This window comes from Glandiceps talaboti, chromosome 18 (assembly GCF_964340395.1).
Source record: "Glandiceps talaboti chromosome 18, keGlaTala1.1, whole genome shotgun sequence".
Taxonomy (NCBI): Eukaryota; Metazoa; Hemichordata; class Enteropneusta; family Spengelidae; genus Glandiceps; species Glandiceps talaboti.
In genome coordinates, this window is record NC_135566.1 from 3458027 (window position 1) to 3483134 (window position 25108).

The 25108-nt window shown below is 36.7% G+C and overlaps 1 protein-coding gene across 2 annotated transcripts; it reads left to right on the plus strand.

Annotated features, from left to right (window-relative positions):
• The first annotated feature begins 1150 nt into the window (after nt 1–1150).
• Nucleotides 1151–25108, plus strand: LOC144449139 (T-box transcription factor TBX20-like). 2 transcript variants are annotated; one of them, XM_078139605.1, is made up of 9 exons: nt 1151–1608; nt 2224–2229; nt 2260–2551; nt 8603–8684; nt 9664–9855; nt 14647–14802; nt 22561–22628; nt 23292–23413; nt 23934–25108. In XM_078139605.1, the coding sequence occupies exons 1-9, from the start codon at nt 1392–1394 to the stop codon at nt 24362–24364; spliced, it is 1566 nt and encodes a 521-aa protein (XP_077995731.1). In that variant the 5' UTR covers nt 1151–1391; the 3' UTR covers nt 24365–25108. The 2 variants fall into 2 exon arrangements, with proteins under 2 accessions (XP_077995731.1, XP_077995730.1); XM_078139604.1 differs by lacking the exon at nt 2224–2229.

Sequence of the window (25108 nt, forward strand, 5' to 3'; positions counted from 1 at the left end):
TCAGCTTTCCCCAGTAGTTGATGACACCATCACATACATAGCACGTGTTTTACTATGCCGGTTTGTGATAAGTCTCTCAGCTCATGGCTTTATCTCATCAGCTTCATCCCAAACTGATTTCTGTTTCTGTTCCCATCACGTAAATACATACCGAAGCTTCGGGATATATTAAGTTTAGCTCATACATCGTATTTATTGGTAGTCCTTCAGTGAAACGGTCGTCCGGCGTGACAGAAATGTCCTGTCACTTCCTGTGATCATATTTGATGTCGATATCGCTGTCATTTGGTGATAAATAATCATAATTATAATCATAACCATATTCGCAGCTGGACTTCGTTGATTAATAATTAACTATTTGATGACCAAATCGTTCAAAGATCTTCAAATACTGTAACCGTCAAATTTCAAGTCAAAGAGCATTGAAACAACATTGTCTTCTTCTCTTCAATAATTACGTATAGGATGGTATTAGTTTCGTCTGTAAGCCTTGCCGTATATTGTATTGAGGGTATAAGGACACAGAAGAACATTCATAAGAAGTACTAAATTCCGACAATTGTCAAATTATTTAATGTTTGCAATCGGGGTTTTAAATTCATGAACCAAATCGAAGTTTGTTCTTCTTCTGCACTGAAGTCTGTTGAATAGTAATAATACGTAGTTGTGTATGATGTCGAGTAATTAATTAAACGAGTTGTTCGCTACGGTGTAAATTTACGAGGGAAAACTTTATATAAAGACCTCTTTTTCAGTGAATTAAGTCAGCGCAATATGCCATAGAGACTACTTTTTTCGCTTGAATGACAGAATTATGAAAATGATAAACATCAACGACGGCGACTTGAGATAACCTAGTGCCATGGAGTGCGCTGACTTTTGACATCTGAACTTGTAGTGTAAGAACAACGCTGATTGGCTAATTTTATGTATAAGCTTTAGTACGTGTGATTAGTGTCAGTGGCTGAATTGATTGTTCGCCAATAAGACGCTGATTGACATGTGTACTTAATGAGCATGGTCGGACAAGCCCCCTCAACTACCAATCACAGCCCGTGCCATCCCTTAATGTTTACTGAACTGGGAAGGCCATGAGTTTCCAAATCTCGCCTCTTGTTTTCCTTACGTCTTCTTTCCCACACAATGAGATTGCGAGATATTACTTTGTATCCGCCGAACAATGGTTAAAAGGTGTTTGGTTTGCCTGGACTTATGTTTGCTGAGCTAACACTTATAGCGGTTATATAGCCCCATCGGTCCGAGTTGTTCTACACCGTGTTGGAATCTACTTGACTACATCGTAACGGCGCGACTCTGTCATAGAAAAGCCCCTAACTCAAGTGGCTGCTGACTTGTTTTCATTTCCAAATCTGTCGTAGTTAGACAGCGGTATGGACGTGCATAGTCTGGATCCATCCAACCCCTTGTCTCCACGGGCAAACGCTTTCAGTATTGCATCTCTCATCTCACCAGCTTCGCGACGTGCACTCAACGATTCTCCTCTGTGTAACGGTACCAGCAAGTCCAGTGGCTCTTTTAACGAAGACTCGGCCGACGACTCGTGGGGAACTACTACGCCGGTGTTAGTAGCTAACAAAGGCATGGAAGGTTAGTTGTGAATGGTTCAGTACTTTAAGCTGTTGTTTCTTGTAAGTGTAAAGCTTATTGTGAACTCAAGAGTCCCGTAGAAAGATTTACAAAAAACACAAACGTCGACCTAGCATCATATATACGCACACATACAACGGTGGTGAGGTGACCCTGTACTGAGCTGATATCGTCTGACTCGGGATCACCGGAGTTGGTTTTCGACAGGCCGGCTGACTCCACATGTGTCCTACGCAGGTACTCACAGAGGTAGAGCGGCCCTTTTGTACAGAGACTGTGCAGTTCTCGTTGACACGAATTCCGTGAAATAACACGTGCATGGCTGAATGACCACCCTAAACAAACTTGGAACTGACCATAATAGCATTTGGACACAGTCATAAGGTGCAAAGATTATCGAATGTATACATTTTATTTTCACCTCTTTTTAAAAAGTCCAAAACGGAAATGTTTATAGAGTGCTATATGGTGTTTAGTTATTTAATTTAGAAAGGGATTGAGATTTGAAACTAAAAAGTATACACACAACATCAGTGATCACAAATTCTTCACTTTTTTGGGTAAACTTTCCCCATATTGACTTTAAATGTATAATGTGATGTTCATAGTATAGAGTGTCATGTCATGTTAGTTTCTGTTTTGTGACTTCAGATCACAATGGTAAATGTGGTTCGGAAAGCGAGGAAAGTTACACCGAAAATTCCTCCGATAAATTCGTGAACAGTCCCCAAAATGATGAACGGAGGGAGAGAGAGGACTCCGGTGACAACCTCGATGGCCACGATGACGGTGACGCCGAGAAAGATATACTCAGTAAAACGAAAATCGATACGAGACCGTTGAGCGACAAAGTTCGGTACGTTGAAGTGCAGCTCGAAATGAAGGCACTATGGGATGAATTCCACTCGCTTGGAACGGAGATGATTGTTACAAAAAGCGGCAGGTGAGTTTTGTGTTTGATTTTGCATTCCAAACAATAAATGCACAGTGATATGTGATATACAAACACTAGTGGAGTAAGTACACTCTTGAAAAAAAAAGATTCGGAAGAAAAATATTGTTTTCCAACAATTTTTTTTGTCAGAAGGCAATTTCTTTTGGTATATTTTCAAAGTAAAAATCCTTAACTATGTATTGAGGGTTATACATTTATCTGCAGGTTATCGTATTTCCAACTTTTTATAGAATTGATTATTTTACATACATATTAGTGAATAGGATACTTTCATTCAATATGTACCAGTAACATTTCTCACTTTATATTACTTTTCAAGATAAATTTAGACAGTTTATGAAACAGAATACGTTTATTTGTTAAATATTGTGGATTGGTAACAAATGCATGGTGCAATTCGGTCGATTCGCCGATTTTCCTATATTTCTGAAAGAGATCGTATCTAAAAGCATTGCAATGTTCGGGCATTGGTTCTCAGAACGATAACGACCGTTTGCGCACGACAGGGGTATGCGTGACACACGACATACCGAGTACATGCGATGTAACAGGAAAGTATGTAGATTTGGCGTAGATTAAAAATTCACAATTTGATATGTGGTTTTCATTGTGTACAAAATAAAGAATATTTTAATCAAGTCGTGGTCTGTTAGAAAATAGTGATAAAAATGTTCGTATATTGCCTAATGCGTTTTCGTTTTTTAAAATAACCCCTACGCCCAAAAGAGAAAGGCAAATATTTTTGTACTGCAGTTTTTTTTTCAATTACATTGTAAGTAGAAAATTGTAGTAAAATAGTATGAGTTGATTTTCTCTAAGTGTACTCACAATGGTTTTCTTGCCTCGGTGTGGACACATAGAGGTCAACAGCAATAATAGAAAGGCAATTTTATAGAAAGACTGGTCAAAAGTCACAAATCTCCGTGTAAATAATTTTACTCAGTGTGTAAACGTCTCTATCGGGTACGAATATTAGCAAGGATGTGTCAAAGACGGTATAATGACAACAATATGACATTTACAAGTTGCCGGTGAATTATGGCCCTATGTTGACGTCGCTAATCGGTGCCACAGTGTGTACAAGTCGTAAAAGGTAACTCTAAACAAACATTCCATTGACATCCACAACAAAAACCAACGATAAAAAATAGTAGGATAGACACCGAGATGTAATCCGTAGACACCAGGTCACGCAGGTATAAATTGACCCGTTCGTGGACATTCTCAACTCAGTTGGTATTTTGACCGTTTCATGGTCTCAACCCTGGTTCAAAATAACACTACCTTGTGACTCAATACCTCAGTCGTGTTATGCCAACTTTCCTATTGTTCACAGTGGAACCGCGTAATTATGTTCTTCCAAATTCGATTTTAGTAAAATTGCCGTTCGTAATGTCCTCCAGTTTCCCTAAAAATAACCGATACTGGGATTTTTTGTTGTGTGTTCAATTTAATTTTACTTCAACTCGTGAAAATTGCATAAATAAACGCTTATTTGGAGAAAAGTGGTAGGAAATTGTTTGGGAGCTTATGCTTTCATTTGTCGGCCCTAAGAATCTAAACCATGCGTTTGATAGAATGCAGTTTTTGTCTTTACAAATGCAACGTAATCTCACTGAAACATATCCCATTTCGTCGTAATCACTCGAGTTGCCCCGTTTTAAGTTTGTGAATGCATGAGCATTTTACTCTACCTTGCACGGTGATACAAAGAACGGTGTACGTATAGTTGTCGAGATTATCTGAACTAGTACTGAACGGTGTACGTAGTACAGGGGGTCACCTTGCCCAACTGAATGTAATAACGTATCTTTACAATGGTCAACTCCAAAACTGTGCTTATTCTATTTGACCTTCGCCCGCGAATTCTTAAACCCCAGTTCCAAATGTAATGGCCTAGGTTTGTTTGACAAAATACTCGTCGTGGAACCAATGCAGTGTTTGCTTTATAATACTGTGAACACTACCCAGAGCCCAGGACAAATCGTGTTGATTCTAATACCAAAATTTTCACCAAAAGTTATCTTTTTCATATAAGCTTCATTTTTAAAATTTTGCGAACTCGAAATTGATGAATAAACTTTGATATTCAGTTTACTTTATTGGCCCATTTGCACACGTCAGACTCCGGGAGGCATTCTCTCCTACCCAGTGAAAACCAAAACTCAACCAGGCCGACACACTAGCACAAAACTCATCTAGGGTTCTACATATGTGGACACTTGTCTGGTGACGCGAACTTAGTATTTACATGCCCCGACTAAAATTGTTGCCTGTAGGACAAAGTTTGTCGGGTTGGTTTTTAGTAGACAATGCCGTCCATCATATTTTAATACATATTAATGGCGACTGTGTCAAAGCTCAAACTTTATACATTTCTATTTACTCGGCAGTAAACAGGTCATAAAAATGTCAATTTTTATAAAATTAATTTTATGTCTACAAAGCTAAACGCTTGGTTGTAAATCTTTGATTATCTTCGTTTAGATGGTTTATACAGTAAAAACACTTTAAAACATTAATATTTGAACATTGTGGAATTTAGCAACATATATATCGTGATAATTCTCTGTGTTATATTCGGCGATGATGTCCACATAAGACATGGCTTGTTGACATCTACAGGTCAAAGTGCAAGTTCAGAAGAAAAAGTTCAAAGAATTTTGTTGGGTTAAAATATCGAGTAACGTCGGGTTTTGTCGACTTTATTCTTATGCTTGGATGAGGAGTACTAGAGAAAGATTAAACATGGGACGGTGACCGCAAGGTAGAATTCGTCACGGGAACTTACGCCGCCTTCACTGACTGACCACACGCCATTTTCTTTTGTCTTTCACCGCTCGTACCAGTTTATTTGTATACCAACACATTTACGCAAAATTACCTGTAAAAATGCTTTGATTCACGGTTATTTTGGTTTCTACATTTGGCTGTTGTTGTTTCCTGTAGGCAGGCAAATATTACAGATATTGGGACCGTAATGATGGGATGTATTCATTCATGAGTTTTCATTCAATGGAGATTAACGCATTACGGTTATTGTACAATAATATAAACTATGTTGAGTATTGCAATAGTCATTACTTATATTAACCAACCATCCACACCCCGACCCCGGGCCTCCCGCAAAAAACCAGCAAAAACAAGTTGTACCATTCTGCGCTTCACGTTCTGTCATACAACCGCTCCAGACTTGTTATGAACAATAAATGGGATCTCGTCCATGTGCCATTTAAAACTGAGACGGTGACACAAATGCAAACGCGAAGTGTAGTTTAAAAAATCCAAACATCGACGTCAACTAAAGTTAACTACATTGAATGTAGCTATCTTTAGTTTTGGCGTGATGGTTTTTCACATCCTGCATATGCCAGTACTCTGTCACAGTATAGAGTGGCGATTTAATGGCGTTAGTACTGGTTGGGGGGCTTCCGTAGCAAACCAACTAAATAACAATTACTGTCTGCGTTCCCTCCCAAATGACACCTATCTTCTCTCTCTTCAAGGATTTCATCAGTCAATCAAGGGTGAGTTTCGTCGTCGTAAATCAAGTCGATCGCAAGTAGTGAGGACGTGGTAGACAGTCTGTTACTACCAATAAAAACACACAGTAAAAGACGACTACACCGTTTTGCTGGTCAATGCGTGTTCCATGCCTTATCGTGGTCTCTTGCTTGTATTTGTTACTATTGTACACATGCATGAACAGACGGAATTAAACTTGACCGTACAAGAGATTTCGTATACACATTTTTGTGAAATGAATCAGGAAGTACATAGACTGCACGTGTGATTGTTAACACCAATGTGCGTCTTTGGGTAGCATCCTGAAATAACTTTCAAATAAAAGTATCCCTTTTGAATGATATTTAGGGGAAGTCTATATAAAACAAATCAATGGAGTCATCCATTTGAGGACAGCCATATCCACCAGTAAACCACCAGATAGCTATAAAACATATTTAATTGGCATGTAAAACAATCCAACTGACAACACATTTTATCACCGAACTTTCGTTGGAATAAACATAAAAATAATAAAATATGAGGTTGGCACCATTTCACTGTGTTACTCTTCATACATAAAAAAAATCAGAAAATATTACTACACTCGTGTACTTTTGATGTTTAGTAGGAGAACACGGTTGCTATCAGATATTATTTTTCCATCAGTGAATTCTATAACTGGAATTCTATGTAAACTATACTATCAGTGTTTTTGGTGACACAGTGTTCTATGAGTGTCGTCTGGTCACTGAAATGTGAACCATCCTTTCGCACATTGTGTTTAGTGAACGTTGGTTTAGTTTAGGATTATGACATCATAACACCCTTTTTGCAGTTTTTGTGACATAAATATACCCTTACCACCAAAATTTTGTCAATTATTTTTCTTAACAGTTTCCCTTACACAGTTTTAAAATTGAACAACACATATACAGTGAGGGTGGCAGCCATTTTGAAACTGAAGTGCATGGTTGAACATGTTTGATAGTCTGGTGTGTTTGCAAGATGAGAGGGGCTCAGTAATGTGTTGTTTTTGATGCTTGTCAAACGGAACCGAGTAATTCTTAAAAGCATAAAAAGCAAATAGTTGTGTTTTTCATGTGCGATGAGTCATAGTCTGAACTTTTTGACGGGTGGAAGGCAATGCCGTGAATTACTCTTACCCCTTCCACTATTGGCAACTTGTACTCCAAGTAAACACTGAGTTGGGATCGGCATGTCACATTCCTTATCATGGAACGTGTTTCGTTACATCGAAAAACACAACAACAAAAAACTTCCCTAATTCATTAGATCTATACTACTCAAATACCAAAGCTCTAATTACTCGTATTAAAAAAGAAACTCGCTTCAGCCTTAAGTTTTACACACATGTCCAGATGGCTCGGATACATCGTCCGCTGTATCCGAGACTCGACATACTCATATACTAGCATGTGTTGTACATCCACGCTTACTTGTTGTTCACCATGCCACAATTCAAAACCTAGTTCAAACATTTTATGAAAATAAATAAAGCGAATTTCCAAATCTTGCAGTTTGTAATTGTTTGCATATAGCAAACACGTATTTAAATTATATTGACATGAAAATACCTTATGGGTTCTTTTATGCGGCCATATTATAGTTCATCATCACCTGCCCGTTGACCACTGTACAATCATTCAAAGAGTAGTAACACGAAGAGTTATACTTTTCAATATGTCTATTTTTGTATCTTGTTCAAAGCAAACTCGTTTGTTCTGTCTAGGACTATATCGTGAGCATGAATTGTGAGACATAAAATGACTGATATTATGACCGCCGTTAAGGTTGCGACCACCAGTTTGTTTTAGAATCTGCAGTTAATTGCTTAGATCCCATTCATCTTGGCATTATTGCATGTTAAGTGTCATCTCTCACTGGCCTCCGTCTGTTTATGCCATTACTTAGCTGTGGATGCCTCTTCTCTCTGTATATCGATTCACATCTACTGGCTGGCCTGTCCTGTGTAAACTTTTCCACTGTGAGGAAGTGATAATAACTTTCGTCACATCGTTGGTCGTGCTGAGTGATCCAATGATGTTTGTCACATTCTAACAACGAGGAGGAAACCCTCTCCACCTAAACCACGATGTTCAAATAATTATTGATGATATAGCTAAACGATCTTAAATATCTTACGCATTTAACACTCAGTTGTTAGATTAACTCTTAAAATGCCATGATTTATGCGCGACTTTACGCTTCCGTGGACATCGACAACTTATAGTAGGGGAGTTGTCAAGTTGAACCCTGGTCGGTATGTACATGTATGTGAACTGAGATCGAAATGTCTAAGTACAGCGACCAGTTTGGAAAGGCTGACAGAGACCATTTTCGTATACTATACCTAAGTATTGTCCTTCGTCATGTTCGTCACGCAGTATTACATTTATAGAGTTGTCACAAAATGTTGGAGCGATGTCACTAAAAGTTAAAAAGAGACTGCCGTTATTATTATGATCGCAAATGAACTTAACTTTTAAGTTTTCGTTTACCTTTTTTTTGCAGACGAATGTTTCCAACTTTTCAAGTGAAACTGCGGGGAATGGACCCCATGGCTGAATACATACTTATGATGGACTTTGTACCAGTAAGTATGTACATATATAAGTAATGGGGGTAGGGTACCGGATGAGGAATTGGGGGTAGGGTTGTTTGCCAACGAACAATATCATACGATATTGTAGTAAAAATATGGCAGATATTAAAGCTAATGTGGTACTTGAAAGTTTGACTTTTGAAATCGAGACGACCAATCCTCAAACACACTTCCTTGCAGTTGTTCCATACATCTTTAAGGATTGCCCGGTTATGCAAGCCTGTCTACATTCAGTGACTGGGGTTTGATATTTGCCATGTTGGTATAGGGAAGGTGAATTGTAAATCTGAACCAATGCAAATGGATTGGTATTGTTAGATTATATCAATGGTTTAAACTATTTATTGTAAAGGGTCATATTTGCACGGGCATTCAACATTGGCTTATCGCTGAACTAATAATCACAAGTTACCTTGCCCCTTTTCATTATTTGTATGCTATCTCCATAAAATACGAAAAACAATTGTGGCAAAAAATATTTTCATTTTGAGAGAAACACACTAAAATAAGACGAATTCTAACTTTTTATTTAAAGGACACATTTAAGATTTTAGCTAGATAAAATGAATCACCCATATTTCATATATGTATCCACCAAAAACGTGCTTTCGAAATTTCAAGGAACATTTCTAGAATGTCAGAAAAGTTTGTTAAAGTTGCCAAAATCGATGTATGTCTGTTTTTAATTCGTGTAATATTTTTAGATAAATACAGTGTATAAAACTACTTATGCAAACGAAAAGAAAGCTATTCGCAGAAGTGGTTTTACTTTGATATGAGCTTAGGACACATTGGTACCTACGCTATAGATAGTTACAGACGCAAACTCTGTTTTTTTTATTTCAACTTGACATATACTGCTACATAAAGATATGTTATGGTGACATGTTATTACATCCTTTTCCTTCATATTGCAAATATATCAAGAATGGTCAAATTATCACGGTTTACGTTGTTATTGTTTTTAAAGGTCGACAACAAGAGGTATCGTTACGCCTTCCACAGCTCTAGTTGGTTGGTTGCTGGGCAGGGAGATCCTGAAATGCCGGGCCGTATTCACGTCCATCCAGACTCACCGGCTAGAGGTTCAATATGGATGAAACAAATCGTCTCTTTCGATAAACTAAAACTCACCAACAATTTACTGGACGACAATGGACATGTGAGTGTTGCTTCTTTATGATTAATAGTCATTAAAAGGAAAAACAATGCCAAAAAGTGCATGATACCGTGTACTGCAATTCGACTCTCTAAAGTTTCTGTGCTCTCTTACTGTTTATTTTTCTAGTGTGAAATATAAAAGTTTGTTCCCATGTTTTCGGTATCAACGTTTTTCTGCCAAGTTCTTTCTGTGGGGTCCCCGTTTTTTGTTGCTATGATTTCGTCATCTGTATTTACGATGCAAACATTAGCCGTGACTCTGACCGTTATATGTGGTGATGTGGACACAGTCGAAATCGTCTCTACTCGCTTGAATGCTATTTTACAAACAGGACAGCTGTTCTTTGTTGCCCACTAATGTTACTTTGAGTGAGAGAGGTGATTTCCAGAAGTCGCAATAGCAAGAAGATAGAGTATACGGTCATGGCTACTACATATATTGCATTGTTTTAGGAATAGTCGTACAATATGATACACAGCTACTAGATAAGAACACAAACGAACTTTACATAATACCAAAATTTCTTATCTCACAGTGCTTGGATATAATGGTTACCACTCTCAGTACAAACAAATCAAACTTACAACCAGAAAAAACAAAATAAAAACAAGCAAATTAATGATTTAAACGAGGAAATTCAATGTTTGATTATGTTTATCTCTACATTGCGAATACTATTGTACTATATTTGTAAACGTATAGTTGATAATGCTGTCATTACTATTCACTTCGTTTTGACGATCAATTCAACGAAACCATTGAAAATATCACTTTCTCTCCTTCGTTAAAATGTCGGATTTTATTCTCCAAGTGATAATGTTTGATGTGTACGCCTCTCATCATCTACTGTACACTATTATGAGGAGTTCTGTGGTCCACAGGGCTTGAAAATAATTTCAATTTTTTTTGCGTGAAGATCCAACTTTTGAATAAATTTGATAAAAACGAAGTTGCTTATAGCTTGACAAGGCCTTGGAGCGACGGGTAGAGGGAGGGATGGGGCTAACGTATTAAACTTTAAACTGATACAATCGATTCAGTCGTACTTTCGGGGGAGGGGGACGGGGGGCTTGGTTTGCGAATGAAGTGGGAAATAGTCGAACATTCTGTCCTCAATAGCTGTAACCAGAGAACTTCTGAAGAACTGAAGAATTTTGTTACATGTAATGACTTACTCTCGATGTTGTTCATATTCTGAAGTGTAATGTTAGTCTGTTTGCATTAACAGCGATTGCCACACTCTCAAGTACATGAAATCACTGATAGGTAAACTTGAGTGTGTGTAGCTGTACACAATATAGACATGTACAACGGGATCAAAATGATGGGAAATGATATTGGGAGTGGACCTCGCATAATTTTAATATCAAATATGACAAATTTCCAATATTTGCTGCATAAGATATTTGAATAAAATCGCCCTGTATTTGATTTACTTTTTAACATGGATGACTACGAATTCAGAAACAAATATACATGTTGAAAATAGATTGTCACATGAACTCTAAAGAAAATTCACAGTTCGTAAGAATATTCATAGAATACACTTGGGGTTTTGGACAGACAATTAAACAAGATATTTCGGACCTTTAACCCGACATCATCCGATGACAAAGTCGGATCCTTGTATAGTAACCTTGATGTGCAGAAACGAATGACATAAAAAAAAATCAGTTCCTAACAAAATATTCGTAAACTATACACTAGGTTTTCTGGCTTAATTATTAACCTTTCAATAAATAGAAAATGACCTGAAACCGTGGACAAAGGTTTGGAAACTATTAACAATTATGTCGCTGTACTTTCTTTTTGCTGTACTTCATCAGTCACAGAAATCTGTCCTAAGAATACAAACATAATAATTGAGCGCTGGCATTAGTATGCAAAAAAATTTAATATTTAGGCGATTATTAATAATACGAAGAGATGAAAACTGTTCGTATATATTAAAGTGATTCGACTCTTAGTAGTTTACTTATACTGAAAACCTCAGACCACCTGGTGGTCTGAGGTAAACCAATGAACGATTATGCTAGAGGCGATCATATTGTTTATTTTTTTACATTAGAAACTTGGCATTCACAATCATGCTGTTGTTTCTAGTGTCTGTTCTCGGGATCTCTGGAATAACATTATATAAAATATGAAAAACCTTTGGGTTATATTTAATACAATAGTATATATTATTTAATGTGTATATTTTCAGTTTTTAAGTACAACTTTAATGGTATGAAAATATAGGAATCGCCAACCTTACCAGTGGAAATATCTACATTTGATGTTACTCAATTTAAAAATCAAACAACAAGCACCGGAAAATGCACCGGATTTTCGTTATATGTTCTTACTGTGTACAGGGAACTATTATAAATATTAGTCCATAGTAACTGCAATAAATTTGTTATTGCAAGATATATAGAAAGGTCAACTATGACAAGCCATGATTCTATTCCTTTGGCATTTTTCTTATGAAATTATACACTATATCGCAATAAGTTAAAACCGACAGAATTCTTAAATAATAAATGCAATAGCATTTTAAGACAGCAAACACCACATATCAATTTTTTTACGGGGAACACCGTCGACGATACACAGTTCAGAACCCATCAGCATACTTATACTCTAGTTGTAAGTAAAATATAGTATGCCCTTTTTCTTCACAATATTGATCTGAGGCACTGCCATAAACTTTGAAGACACACATTTACCACAGATTTTAGATACAGATACTTTATATTATTCACAAAAACAACTTTACTGTTTCTAATTATTATATCTTTCATTCTGAAAGTCTTACATCGAAATTCTAAACTAAGTATTATCTTACAATTCACAGGAAAACGACGAATTGCCTCACTTTTATTGGCTGGCATTGATTTCTGGTTGATACTGACAAAAGTTTGGAGCAACATTCATCAATGTGCGATATGAGACGGATGTTTAACAATATTTCGGAGATGAAGTCATTATACTAAAAAAAATCAAACCGCAATAGAGGCGTAGAACGATCGCGCTGGTGTCAACCAATGCCGTAGACATGAAGGGGAATATACTAGCAATACTAGTATCATTCGAGTCTTGTACAAATAAAAGCCAGATAACATTTCAAGCGAACATAACATCAAACACTTTAAATGTGTTGGTAATATAGATATATACTTTCAAATTCACTTAATAGCCACAAAAAATCAAACTCTTGCTTCTAGTAGTATACATCAAATGTTACGAGGATTTTTATTGGATTATGTTCTCGTAAACCCCTCGGCCTCTTGACGAATACCCTAACATACTCACGCCTACAGGAAAAGTTACAAAGACTCGCACGAATGATAAATTGAGAAACTAAAGAAATGATTTGTAATCATACTTGAAATGTTTGCTTAATTTGATGAATGGAGAACTAATAGTCTTTTTGACTGAGTATAAAAGGGTTTAAGATTTTTTGCATGGAGGCCTTCGTTTGCTTTTTGGAGCGATTCATGGTATTATTATGAAAGCATAATAGTATTATCACTGACTTTGTTACGTCACCACTGACTTAATTACGTCATTGGGACTTAAATCCCACAGCTTATCAGTGACTTTAAAAAGTAAGTTCACCTTGAATGTAGCTTTGCACATTGTATCGTTTCTGTTTATCCGACTACGATCTAAGTCAGCTATGTTGTCGTAGCATCAAGTAACCGATTCGACCTCGCACAACGGCGTTCCTGCTCTTATCTGTGTCACATCACACATCGACAATGACTCATGGATAGCCAACTTAAACGCAAAATTAAGACAGTAAATGTCATCACTTGTGACCACACAGTATTTGCAAATTTCTCAAGTTACCTCGTATAGATACTTAAAAAGTTTAAAGACAAAAGACGTAAAGGGAGAGAAACAAATACGTATAAGCTGCATCAACGTCTAAGTGTCAATCTCGCTCTCTCTCTCTCTCTCTCTCTCTCTCTCTCTCTCTCTCTCTCTCTCTCTCTCTCTCTCTCTCTCTCTCTCTCTCTCTCTCTCTCTCTCTCTCTCGCTCTCTCTCTCTCTCTCTCGCTCTCTCTCTCTCTATCTCTCTCTCTCTCACTCTCTCCCCCCACTCTCGCTCTCTCTATCTATCTATCTCTCTATCTCTCTCACTCTCTCTCTACCTCTATATATCTCTCTCTATCTCTCTATCTCTCTCTCACTCTCTATCTCTCTCTCACTATATTCAATAGCACACATACACACAAACATATAATAGATATATGCATATAAGATACATATGTATAGATAGATAGATAGATAGATAGATAGATAGATAGATAGATAGATAGATAGATAGATAGATAGATAGATAGATAGATAGATAGATAGATGTAAAGTAGATGGTCTCAACAAAACAAATCAACTCAAGAGGCCTGACTATATATATATATATATATATATATATATATATATATATATATATATATATATATATATATATATATATACAATAATATACATAATATATCTGTATCTGTGAGTGTGTGTCTCTCTATCTGTATTAGTCTATGTCTATGCGTATATGTAAAAGCGTCATGCATACAGTAATCCTGAATTGGTGAAATCATATGGCCTATAATCCAACTACATGTCTTACATTACTCTTCGTACATGACACCAACTTACGTGTGTTCAATACAATCACATACTGACAGTTTCCATTTTTATGCCCCGATGTTTCTTGTACACTGTTGCTTATTCTGCTGTTACAAATATTTTTGTCCTTTGTTTTTGATATGTTTGGTTTGATTATTACTTGTTGTCTTACAGATAATCCTAAACTCCATGCATCGTTACCAGCCGAGGTTTCACGTGGTTCATGTGAATGGTAGGAAAGATCCAGAGAATGCATTGGAGAAAGAGTTTCAAACGTTTTTATTCAGAGAGACACAATTTACGGCAGTGACTGCTTACCAGAACCATAGGGTAAGTTTATCGGTTTTTATCTCGATAAAGTTAACGGTTATCAGATATTTACCTCGATAAACTGAATTACATAGTGGCAGAGTGCCATCGATGTGACATTAACTACCCATGTACATGATATAGCCCAGTGAGCTCAAAATGGCATCGTTTCAATTAATTGATATCAGAGATTTACCTCGATAAATTGAATGGTTATCTGGGTTTTACTTTGATAAAGTGAAGTTATTAGATATTTACTTTGATAAAGCGAAGAGTTAATAAACATTTACTTCCGATAAAGTGAAGAGTTATCAAATGGATAACTTCGATGAATGAATGGTTATTAAATATGTACTTCGATAAAACGAATGGTTATCTTGGATTTACTTCGATAAAGGGAAGGGTTGTTAAATATTTACTTCGATAAAATGATGGTCATCAAAGATTTGCCTCAAATAAAGTAAACGTGTATCCGAGATTTACTTCAATAAACTGAGGGTTTTCAAATATGTACATCAATGAAATGTATGGTATCAAAGGTTTACTCAAGGGTTATCATAGATTTACTACAATGAAGTGACTGGTTAATAAATATCTACTTTGATAAAGTGAAATAGTATTTAAAAGTTTTCCTTCCATGAAGTGAATGGTTATCAAATATTAACCGTTCCTTCGGTAAAATGAATCATCGGTTCTCGAAGAGGTACTTCGATAAAGGGAAGGATTATCGAAGATTTGTTTCGGAAAAGCGAATAGTTATCAAATATTTACTTCGATAAATTGAAGTGTTATGGAAGATTAACTGCCATAATATGAAGTGCTACTTACTTCGATAGATTGAAGGATTATCACAGATTTACTTCGATAAAATGAAACTGTATTTAAAAGATTAACCTCGATATCGTGAAAACTTATCAAAGGTTTAGTTTGAATAGTAAGTGAACAAACGATTAATAAATACTGGCCGCGATATATAGATTGAACCGATGATCATCAAAGATTACCTCGACAAAGGGAATGATACTTTGATACTCCTGAATAGCTTTCAAAGTTATAAAGAAGTATTTTTATTCACCACGTATTCAGTCATATCATATTTGTGCAGTAACTAAGGAGATTGCGATGGATCTTGGTCCAATATTTCCTCAAGGAATACACAGGGGCCGTTTAGATTGTCGTTTTCTTACGGCAAATAACATGCGAATCCCGCTGCTACAAATGTATCAATCCCTAAGTGTTATTTCCTCACAGGTATGAAATTATAGCAAAACGAATCCTGCTGCTACAAATGTATGGTACGAAATTATAGTCAAAACTTTATTATATTTAGCCCGTAGACAAGGAAAAATAATAATTAAATTGTTGTCGAAGATTTAACTTCGATAATGTGAAGTGTTATCAAATATTTATCGCGGACTTACTTCCATAAAATGAAGCTGTATTTAAAAGATTAACCTCAGAATCTAAGAAACACCACACCAACACTCTAAGAAACACCACACTCACCTAAGCAGGAATATAAGGGCTTACGCGTCGCATTAAAAAAAATCAGGAAGACTAAGTACATTGAAAGATTACCTCTCATTCGATAGTATTGCGAATTCAATATGAAACGCAACGAATTTTTTTTTCGATTTTGCGGAAGGTTTGCCTTTTATTGAAAGACTACGAATATACGTACGGATTTTAGGTATTATTGAATTGATATAACCATTTTATTTCCCATTTGCCTTACGAGAAACTTGGTGGTTCATTGGGCTCGATGGATTACTGATGCTCTGAAGATAGGCACATAGACATAAAAAAAATTGTGTTTATTATTGTTGATTTTGTGGGGTTTATTGCAGTGTTTACAATCATTTACTCTCCTAATATTTTGTAACATTGTCTTAATTACCTATTCTGTATTTATGAAATCAAGATATCAGTACTCGGTGGTAGTTTTTGACGACATCGTGAGAAAAGTTGAAAGTAAATGATTCAATGGAAGTACGACTTATCTTGAAGGACTTGCCTGAAAACATTGTAGATAAAAAAAACATCCATAAATGCTGCTAGGGTAGGGCTTTGCTGCAAAAAAGAACCATGTATGAAAATATTCAGCCCAATGAAAAAAAATGTTTAAAGGAAAGATCGCAAAATATGCCCAACGTTTGGCTCTTTAGTGAGGATCTTTTTTGTGTTTAACAAATTTTTATTGCAGTCACAAAACAAATGACATCATTGTCTGCAAGTTCTAGTGGCAGTATAAGGGAATCAAAATCTTTAGTAACTGTTGTAATATTTTCTAGCCAGATGTATTTAATTTAGTGAGTGTCTTAGTGTCAACTCAGACCACTGTTCTATATAGTTCTATAGTGGTCAGAAGTGTCAAATAACTCAACAATTTGTCGAGAATAAAACGAATAAAGAGTGTTATACGTTCAGCAACTTGAAATATGTATTGGTATCATATAAAGGGCAGTCACCCAAAACTTGCACCATATTTTGCAAAACAAAAACGTGTTTAGAGGGCAACCATGAGCGTTTTCATCCGTGTGGCTAAAATAAAATTATTGTCGTCAAATGTTGTACTAGAAGAGTGGATAGCCCTAATAAGCGATGCTTGTTCACGTATAGTGAGTTTTTATTTCAACTCAAGCAGAATATTCATGAGGTGGTCGATCACATTAAACAAGGGACAGTGTTCATCAAGTACTGACCATATTATGGTCAATGTATTATCAAACAAGAGCCCCGGGTTCGATAACCCCAATCTTATCATGCTACACTCACACTGTCGATTCTGTTATTTTCTGACACTTGGTGACATACATGAGTTTAATGACCGAAAATGTTCTTAACATTTTTTGCAAAAAATCACGAAGTAAAAAAACTCATAGTGTCATGACTACGGAATACTTTCAAAGTGGTATGCCCTATTTTTTCACGGTGAGGTCAACGAACCCAAATAAGTACAAGCATCGCTCGCGTTAGACAGTCGAGGAGCTAACATGTCGCATCAAAAAATGTCGCATCCGGCTTTACTTTTTCAAAAGCATCGTTATATTGAAAAGAAACATGTTTTAATCGGATCTAGAACACTTATTGAAAGTGGACTACAGAAAGGTAACTGTTGAAGGGATATGTTATGTATACGTTTTTACAACACACCTCGAAACGGCAAGTCACGGAGTTCAGGCTAAAAATTAAAATATCAGTCATTTTGACAACCAAAAATTTAATATTTTAGCCGTGGTGTAAAATTATCCTTTTTGATACGGTTTCTAGTCGGGTGATCGATTACCCCATTGTTATTTTAATCAACAAATTAATTGTTCGGTTTCATCGTAATATGCCCTTTGTTTTTATTAAGTGTAATTCCAGGGGCATAAAATTGATTTTGAGCCAAAAAAATAAAATAATAATTAATTGGATTAATAAAAAGTAACCCGATATTAGATTTGGGTTCTAAAACGATTTTTTGAAATGACTCAATTAATGTCATATCCTGAGGGTTGCGTTTTTCAGGTTGACGAGAGAAATCAATTATTGTGGATTTGTATGCGGATATCGCGAGAAGTGTTAAATTGTGTGTAAAATTGTCGTCATGTTCATTCTCTTGTGAATTCTCAACACGTCCAACAAAAGCTTGATTCTGTGTAGGTGTGATGTTATGATGACAATTGTCCGTATACTTTGAAAATCACATGGCCGACTGTCACTTGTCGGTCACCAAACTCATAAAGCGGCATAAGGATCTCTTAGTCTCCGAATTCACTATCTCATATCTATGCACATCTGGAGATATATCCCATGGAAACTACGACACGTGGCCGAGGTTGCTGCGTTCTGTCATCTTTCACCGTCATGTGACAGGGGTTATGGCAAGCTTTGGACCAATAGAGCCATACTTGCTATTATTCTATTACGTGCAGCATGAGTGACTGACCGCGGTCATTCCACCCAAAATTAGTATTCTGGCTAGAAATAGCTACTCTATGTGAAAGTTTAGTTCTACTTGTAAGTGCTTTGAATAAAGCGTTTTATTATTTCATTATTAAAAAAGCTCGTTGAGGTGACACCTTTAATGATATATTGCACGCCCTGCCACAAAAACATGACGCTAAATAATGCATTGATACATCAACATTGGTGTAACATACGTTATCTGCATTATACTATTAACCATGGACACCCTCCGACAGTCACAACAAAATAAAAACATAGAGTAAACAAAATGAATTGATGCCATCACCTTGGCGAATGTCAACTGGTAATGGTAATGCAAGATCTGCACAGCTGTGGTCAAAAATGACATCTTGAGCAATATTCGAAACCCTCCCCCTCTCTCTCTCTATCCTCTGTCTCTGACACGCATTGTGCCTCTCACTTTTATCCAGTGTCTCTCTCTTCTCGTCCCCTTCCTATTTCGTTCTGTGTGTCTGTGTGTCCAATTCCTCCTGTCTGTCTGTCTGTCTGTCTGTCTGTCTGTCTGTCTGTCTGTCTGTCTGTCTGTCTGTCTGTCTGTATGTATGTATGTATGTATGTATGTATGTATGTATGTATGTATGTCTCTCCTCTCTCTCTCTCCCTCTTTCTCAGTCTCCCTCTCTCTATCTCTCTCCCCTCACACATTTTCTCTCGGATCCCCCTCTCTCCCCCCTCAGCATGTCTGTCTGTCTGTCTGTCTGTCTGTCTGTCTGTCTGTCTGTCTGTCTGTCTTTCTGTCTGTCTGTCTCAATCTAACGTGTACGTCTTTCGTGTACCTATCTATATCTATCTATCTATCTATCTATCTATCTATCCATCCCTGTGAACACGTATGTCTGTTTCTCTGTATTCTGAATCTGCTGTACGTAGAATGAATGACTTTGACATGAAAGCAACAGACAGTAGATCTCCAATAATGTTTTTTTTTTAAATACATTTTTCCAACATCATTTTCTTTCTTACTTCACCTCAGACAATAATTGTCTGCTATTTTTTTTAAAGTTATAAATTTTTCATCTCGGAATGCTTCTAAAATATACTACGATTTTGATAATATCGTCCAAAAGATATGACAAACTGACAATTACACACTTTGACATTCAAAGTATATTTTTAAAATGTTAATAAATCGCGTGTTTGCCCAAAATATTAAAGAAAGTGGAAAATTTGTTAGAGTATTGATATATTTTGTTCTTTGAGTCCAGACAAGTCGTCGCCGCATTGTCCCCGAGAAGATATTCTTTAATACCCAGGAATGTTTTCAAACTACCATCCCCCAATCTGTTCTTTGATCCTCATCGCTCCTGTGTAATTTGCATACAATTTAATTATGTTTGGTTTGTCTTGTTCTATCAAAGTTTGTTACTAAACCCCGATCAAACGTTACACAAGTACTTTACACGAAAATATCACCATGTACGTATGTGTCTGCAAAATGCCACTGAAAACTTTGGTTAGCGTAACTCGGTTCGGGCCATCTCGTTTACTATTCTGTAAACACGTCACCCAGAAAAGCTCTCTAAACATTTGGACAACCTACCCCGACTACTTCATTGAAAACTACATCAAAGTATGTTTTTAGACAGAAGGAGAAAGTAAACGGACTAAAGACGCCATTTTTGTCTGCTTGTACACAAACCTCTTTAACCTGTCAGCATTGAGTTTTGTGATTCGTGACCTCTTGACCCCAATACAACAGGGTTATTCATCATACACATGTTTTTTTAATTGAAAAGAGATAAGTATTATGATTTTTACCGTTTTAGAAATTCGGATATTTGAATTGAGTTAAATACAGATCTTCAAAAATCAAAGTTGTAAGTTTAATCGTAGTAGGAGATTGTTTTCAAGTCAGGGTTTAGTTTGTAGTTAAATAGAATATTACGTTTGACAAGGTTACATTGTTATCCTGGAGTGGTTGTTGAAATGGGAACTTTCTGTCCTTACAATAGAAATACATGAAGTAGGACAACAACAGGCCAAGACAAATTATTACCAAACGCGTTCAAGAGGGCTCACCATTACTTCTGATTCTTTGCAATCTTTTGAATTGAGGTTTAGACTTCAGTGAAAGGTGTGTGCCAAGTAAGTCGCTATTTGACGCCAAGATTAGCAAGGCGTGTATTCACTTTTTCTCATTGTGGGTCTCAAGTGTAGTTTTGTACTCTCTTAATCCAAATTAAATAGGCGGTGCCTGTTACCGCTCCCTCGCTGTAGATCTGTAGTTCTCTCGATCTGATCTCAGATAAATTTTCACTTCCGATTTAGGTAGTGATAAGACTCTTTTTCGTGTTTAATCATTTCAATTGAGCGTTGAAAATTGACTTTACATTGGCAGTTAATTTTCCAATTCGGTTCCAAGACACAATACTACCATCAATGTTGACCGTTATATGCCGGACACACCATAGAAAACCTGTGTTCCGAAATACTTCCACATACAACTTGAGATATCTTCAAATAGAGAACCAGCTGGTTAAACCTCAAGAAGGGTAGTCAAGGAATGGCCGCTGACAGGCCGGGTTGTACTTGAATACATCTGCCGTGTAGGCTGTAAGGGAGAGCCATTAGTCTGAACCCAAGACAGGATCAAGTACTATCATTATTTCTGACAGTAAGGCTACTCGCTATGACACGCGAGTCATCACAAACGACGATGACGAGACAGAGAACAAATAGGGACAGTAAAAGAACTTCTGTAAAACCTCACAGGCAATGACAGCTGAATACGAAACAACGGATGACACTATGTTCTAAGTAGTGTACTGAACAATTAAGGCTACGTTCATATCGAATGTGTCCAGCCATTTAGATTTCTGAGATAACATTCATTTCAGAATGAACTGACTTACAAACATTGGCAACAAACAAGCCAACTGTCAGGATCGGCTTCTTATTCAGTTGGCAACAAACAGGTGTTGTTTACTTGCAAGGTACTCAGCAGTGAGTGGTCACTTTCCAAAACTTGATGGCTGAATTCATCGAATGAAATAATCATGGAGAAAAATCAAGAACCCACATCAATCGCTGACAAGTAAAATTCATTGCAGCTACTTGAAGTCACCAAAAAGTTCCGGGCTTTTGTGTGCTCCCCTGATTTGTTTACTAACTTTTTAATGTGTAAATACAGCTCAAAGTGAACGGGAGCTCTCTTATGTTGACAGCAGCGCCGACTTAAGTCATAGTCCGAATACTCACAACGCTTAAGGAACATAGTGTTCTTTCTGAGTAGAGAGTGGGACAAATCTTAATGATTTTAAGTGCAATGCTTGCCACAAAATACGCAAACTTTATGAATAAAGCTAATTTCAGTTTGCAAGGAGTCATTAATCTTATTGATTAGTGTAGTGTTAACAATAATACATTCATGAGATTCAGACGTCTCGTCTAGTTTTTGACGACAGTTCCGATGTCTAGCTTTTGACGACAGTCACTAATTCATTCTGACGAAAAAGAAAAACATGAACTACCTTCGAATAAAATGTAACCCCATAAAAATGAGGAAGAGATAATTTGTGGAAATCACAAATCAGATACGCCGGGGAAAGAAAGTCACTGTAATAACTGAATCCTTTCCTTTGATGATCGTATAGATTTGGGAAACACTTTCTCCTAATTGAAGATAATTTGATATCACACTATAACTGGTGGTTTTCAGCAATTGTCGAGATGTTTCTTAAAATAATGTCTGATAAGGGAAATTCGTGGATTTTTTTCTCTCGTCGAGATGTATGTATCGAACGAGACCACATGTCGTACTGTCCACATACCATTATAACACTTGAGATACAATTTATATCTCTGCAGATAACACAATTGAAAATCGCCAGTAATCCATTTGCCAAAGGATTCCGAGACAGCGATCCGGACGACTGGTAAGAGTTTTTGTTTAATTCTACTAGGTGTATCATTGTCTACTACAAATTATTGTAGAAGGAGACATTTAGTGAAATTTGTATTCAGGAACCATGGCAACCATTTGGTGTAAAAACAACCTATGAAAAATGACCCCTTCAAAACGATTCATGTAATAATTTGAGATTTGGGAAAGTGTTTTATTTCGCCCACTTTGTGAGCAAATATTAGTGATCTATCATTAATGATTCATTACTATTTTAGCCATGACCTTCACACCATTAGACCGTGGATAATTGTGTTTAGCTTCCCATTTTGCACTTGAGATGACCGATGAGATATGTGCATCATTCAACGTGCGTAATTAGTGTATTGTGGACAATTTTTACAACTCCTTCCATTGTAGCAAAGGAAATGGTTGAGTGCTAAAATATGGTACGTCATGGTGTTGTAACGACTACCAGTATTCCGCACGATAAAAGCAACCTATCGTGGACCAATCATCAACTGACTTAATTCTATTTGACCAATCATCAGCTAGCTGACTTCATCATATTATTTGACCAATCAACAAAATGAATATCTTCATTCGATTTGAACCGTGTAAGGTTGTGTTTTGTCTCTAAAAAACCTCGATCGTCACCAAAAATGATAAAGCCTTTTATTTTTGTTTTGTTTTACAGTTTAGTTGAAATTCTACCCCACGGCCAACCCACCGGACGACCACGCAATCATCACCGCCCAAGTTCATTACAGATCGTCGGCGTTGCTCGTAAAAGATCAGACTGTGGTGCTCAAGAGCAAGGTACGAAAACAACAGGTCACGTGGTTAGATTAAAAAGTCCAGTAACATATTTAAAATCATTAAATGATAATTATTCCTTCTCGTCGATAACCATTTATAAGAAATATTTGTACCCCTTGGCTAATTTTCTTAGGCATTTAAAATGTAAACAAAATTACATTTTTGTCATAACAAAATTAATAACGTAGCCATCTGGACAGGTCATCAACAATATGGCTAAATTTGATATGTATTGAAAAATATGATAACCCACAAACTTGACGTTGGTGTGATGCTGTTTCGCCCGATTCGGTTGAACTGCATTGCCCAGCCTTTTAGCAAAGACTTTTGGATATGTATGAGTTTTAAAGAGACCCCTTCGTCTTCTCTATTTTTCCAAGGGTACGTACTTCGATCAAAGCAATTTAATTGAGTGAAATCTATGATTACTTTTCTGCAAGTATTTTTCCTCAAAATAAAAGATAAAAGAAAAGACGTTTTTCCTTCAATTTGACCGCATTTTGATTTCTTCATATTTCAGACAGAACAGAAGAAGATAGAATTGCTTCTAACATATCAACAATATCTGGCATGTCTCCAACGTCGAGAGCAATAATGGGTAACCATACCAACCACCGTCTGAACGCCAGCCCTCCATCTTCATCTTTCTCAACGGCCCCAATGCAACAGCCACCGCCAATGCCAATAAGTGGCGATTTCACCAGTGGACTCAACATGCAAATTAGCCCAAATAACTCATGTGTTGAGCAAGGCTTTACGCCATATCGCCATGACAACCAATGTAATTTCGGACCCCTTTCGAGTTGTTACCTGAGAACGCCGGCAAATCATCGGACGACGCCATACCCACAGAATATCTCGGAGTACCGGAATAATCCGTACAGAAGTACACCGTATAACGGTCTTGGTTATTTTGGACAAACACAGTCACTGGAGTATGGAACACGATGATAAATCATTTGCTCTATAAATTGAAACACTTGCATAACACTTGAAAAGTGGGCATAGCTGAGGGCAGTACTAGTCTACTGGTGTTTTATATGGGAATTCACGTGGTCGTGCAATTTGGGACAATTTACACCGGTATGATTGGCCGATGACAGACCAATGTGTCGTCTCCCTCTACTGTCATCTAGATCGAGTTATTTATTGTTTAAATAGACAAGTCACACATTTACTTTAATGTGCATGTACAATGTTGATTGTAACACGGAGAGAGTACTCTACCTAAGTCACACAGCGGTACTTTGGGATTTATTACCCAGCAACAAGTTAAATACTTTTAACAAATTTGAAGGTTTTTTTAAAACAGAAATCGTAATCAAACACATGAATTGATTCCTTACCAAAAGATGCTCAATATAGTTCTTTGAAGTAGATTTATGAAAACCCTGGTGTTTTGAGGGGGATTCCCGTCACTACGTAATGTCTTTCCAGTCACTCGTACTTTGAATTTATTTATGTCTGTCCACCATAATTATCACTATAGTTGCTACCGTGCATTTGTTTCATTTTTGTACAGGGAATATAAATTATGTTATTAAGAAATCCGAACATTTTTCTTCATTAAAATTTCAATTTGGATTTCTTAATTCAGTGTTTTTAAGTACAGATTACGTGACAATACGACCAACGCTAGACTGGGTACGATTATTATGTCCAGTGTACAAGTATTACAAGTAGTCCGGGATTTCA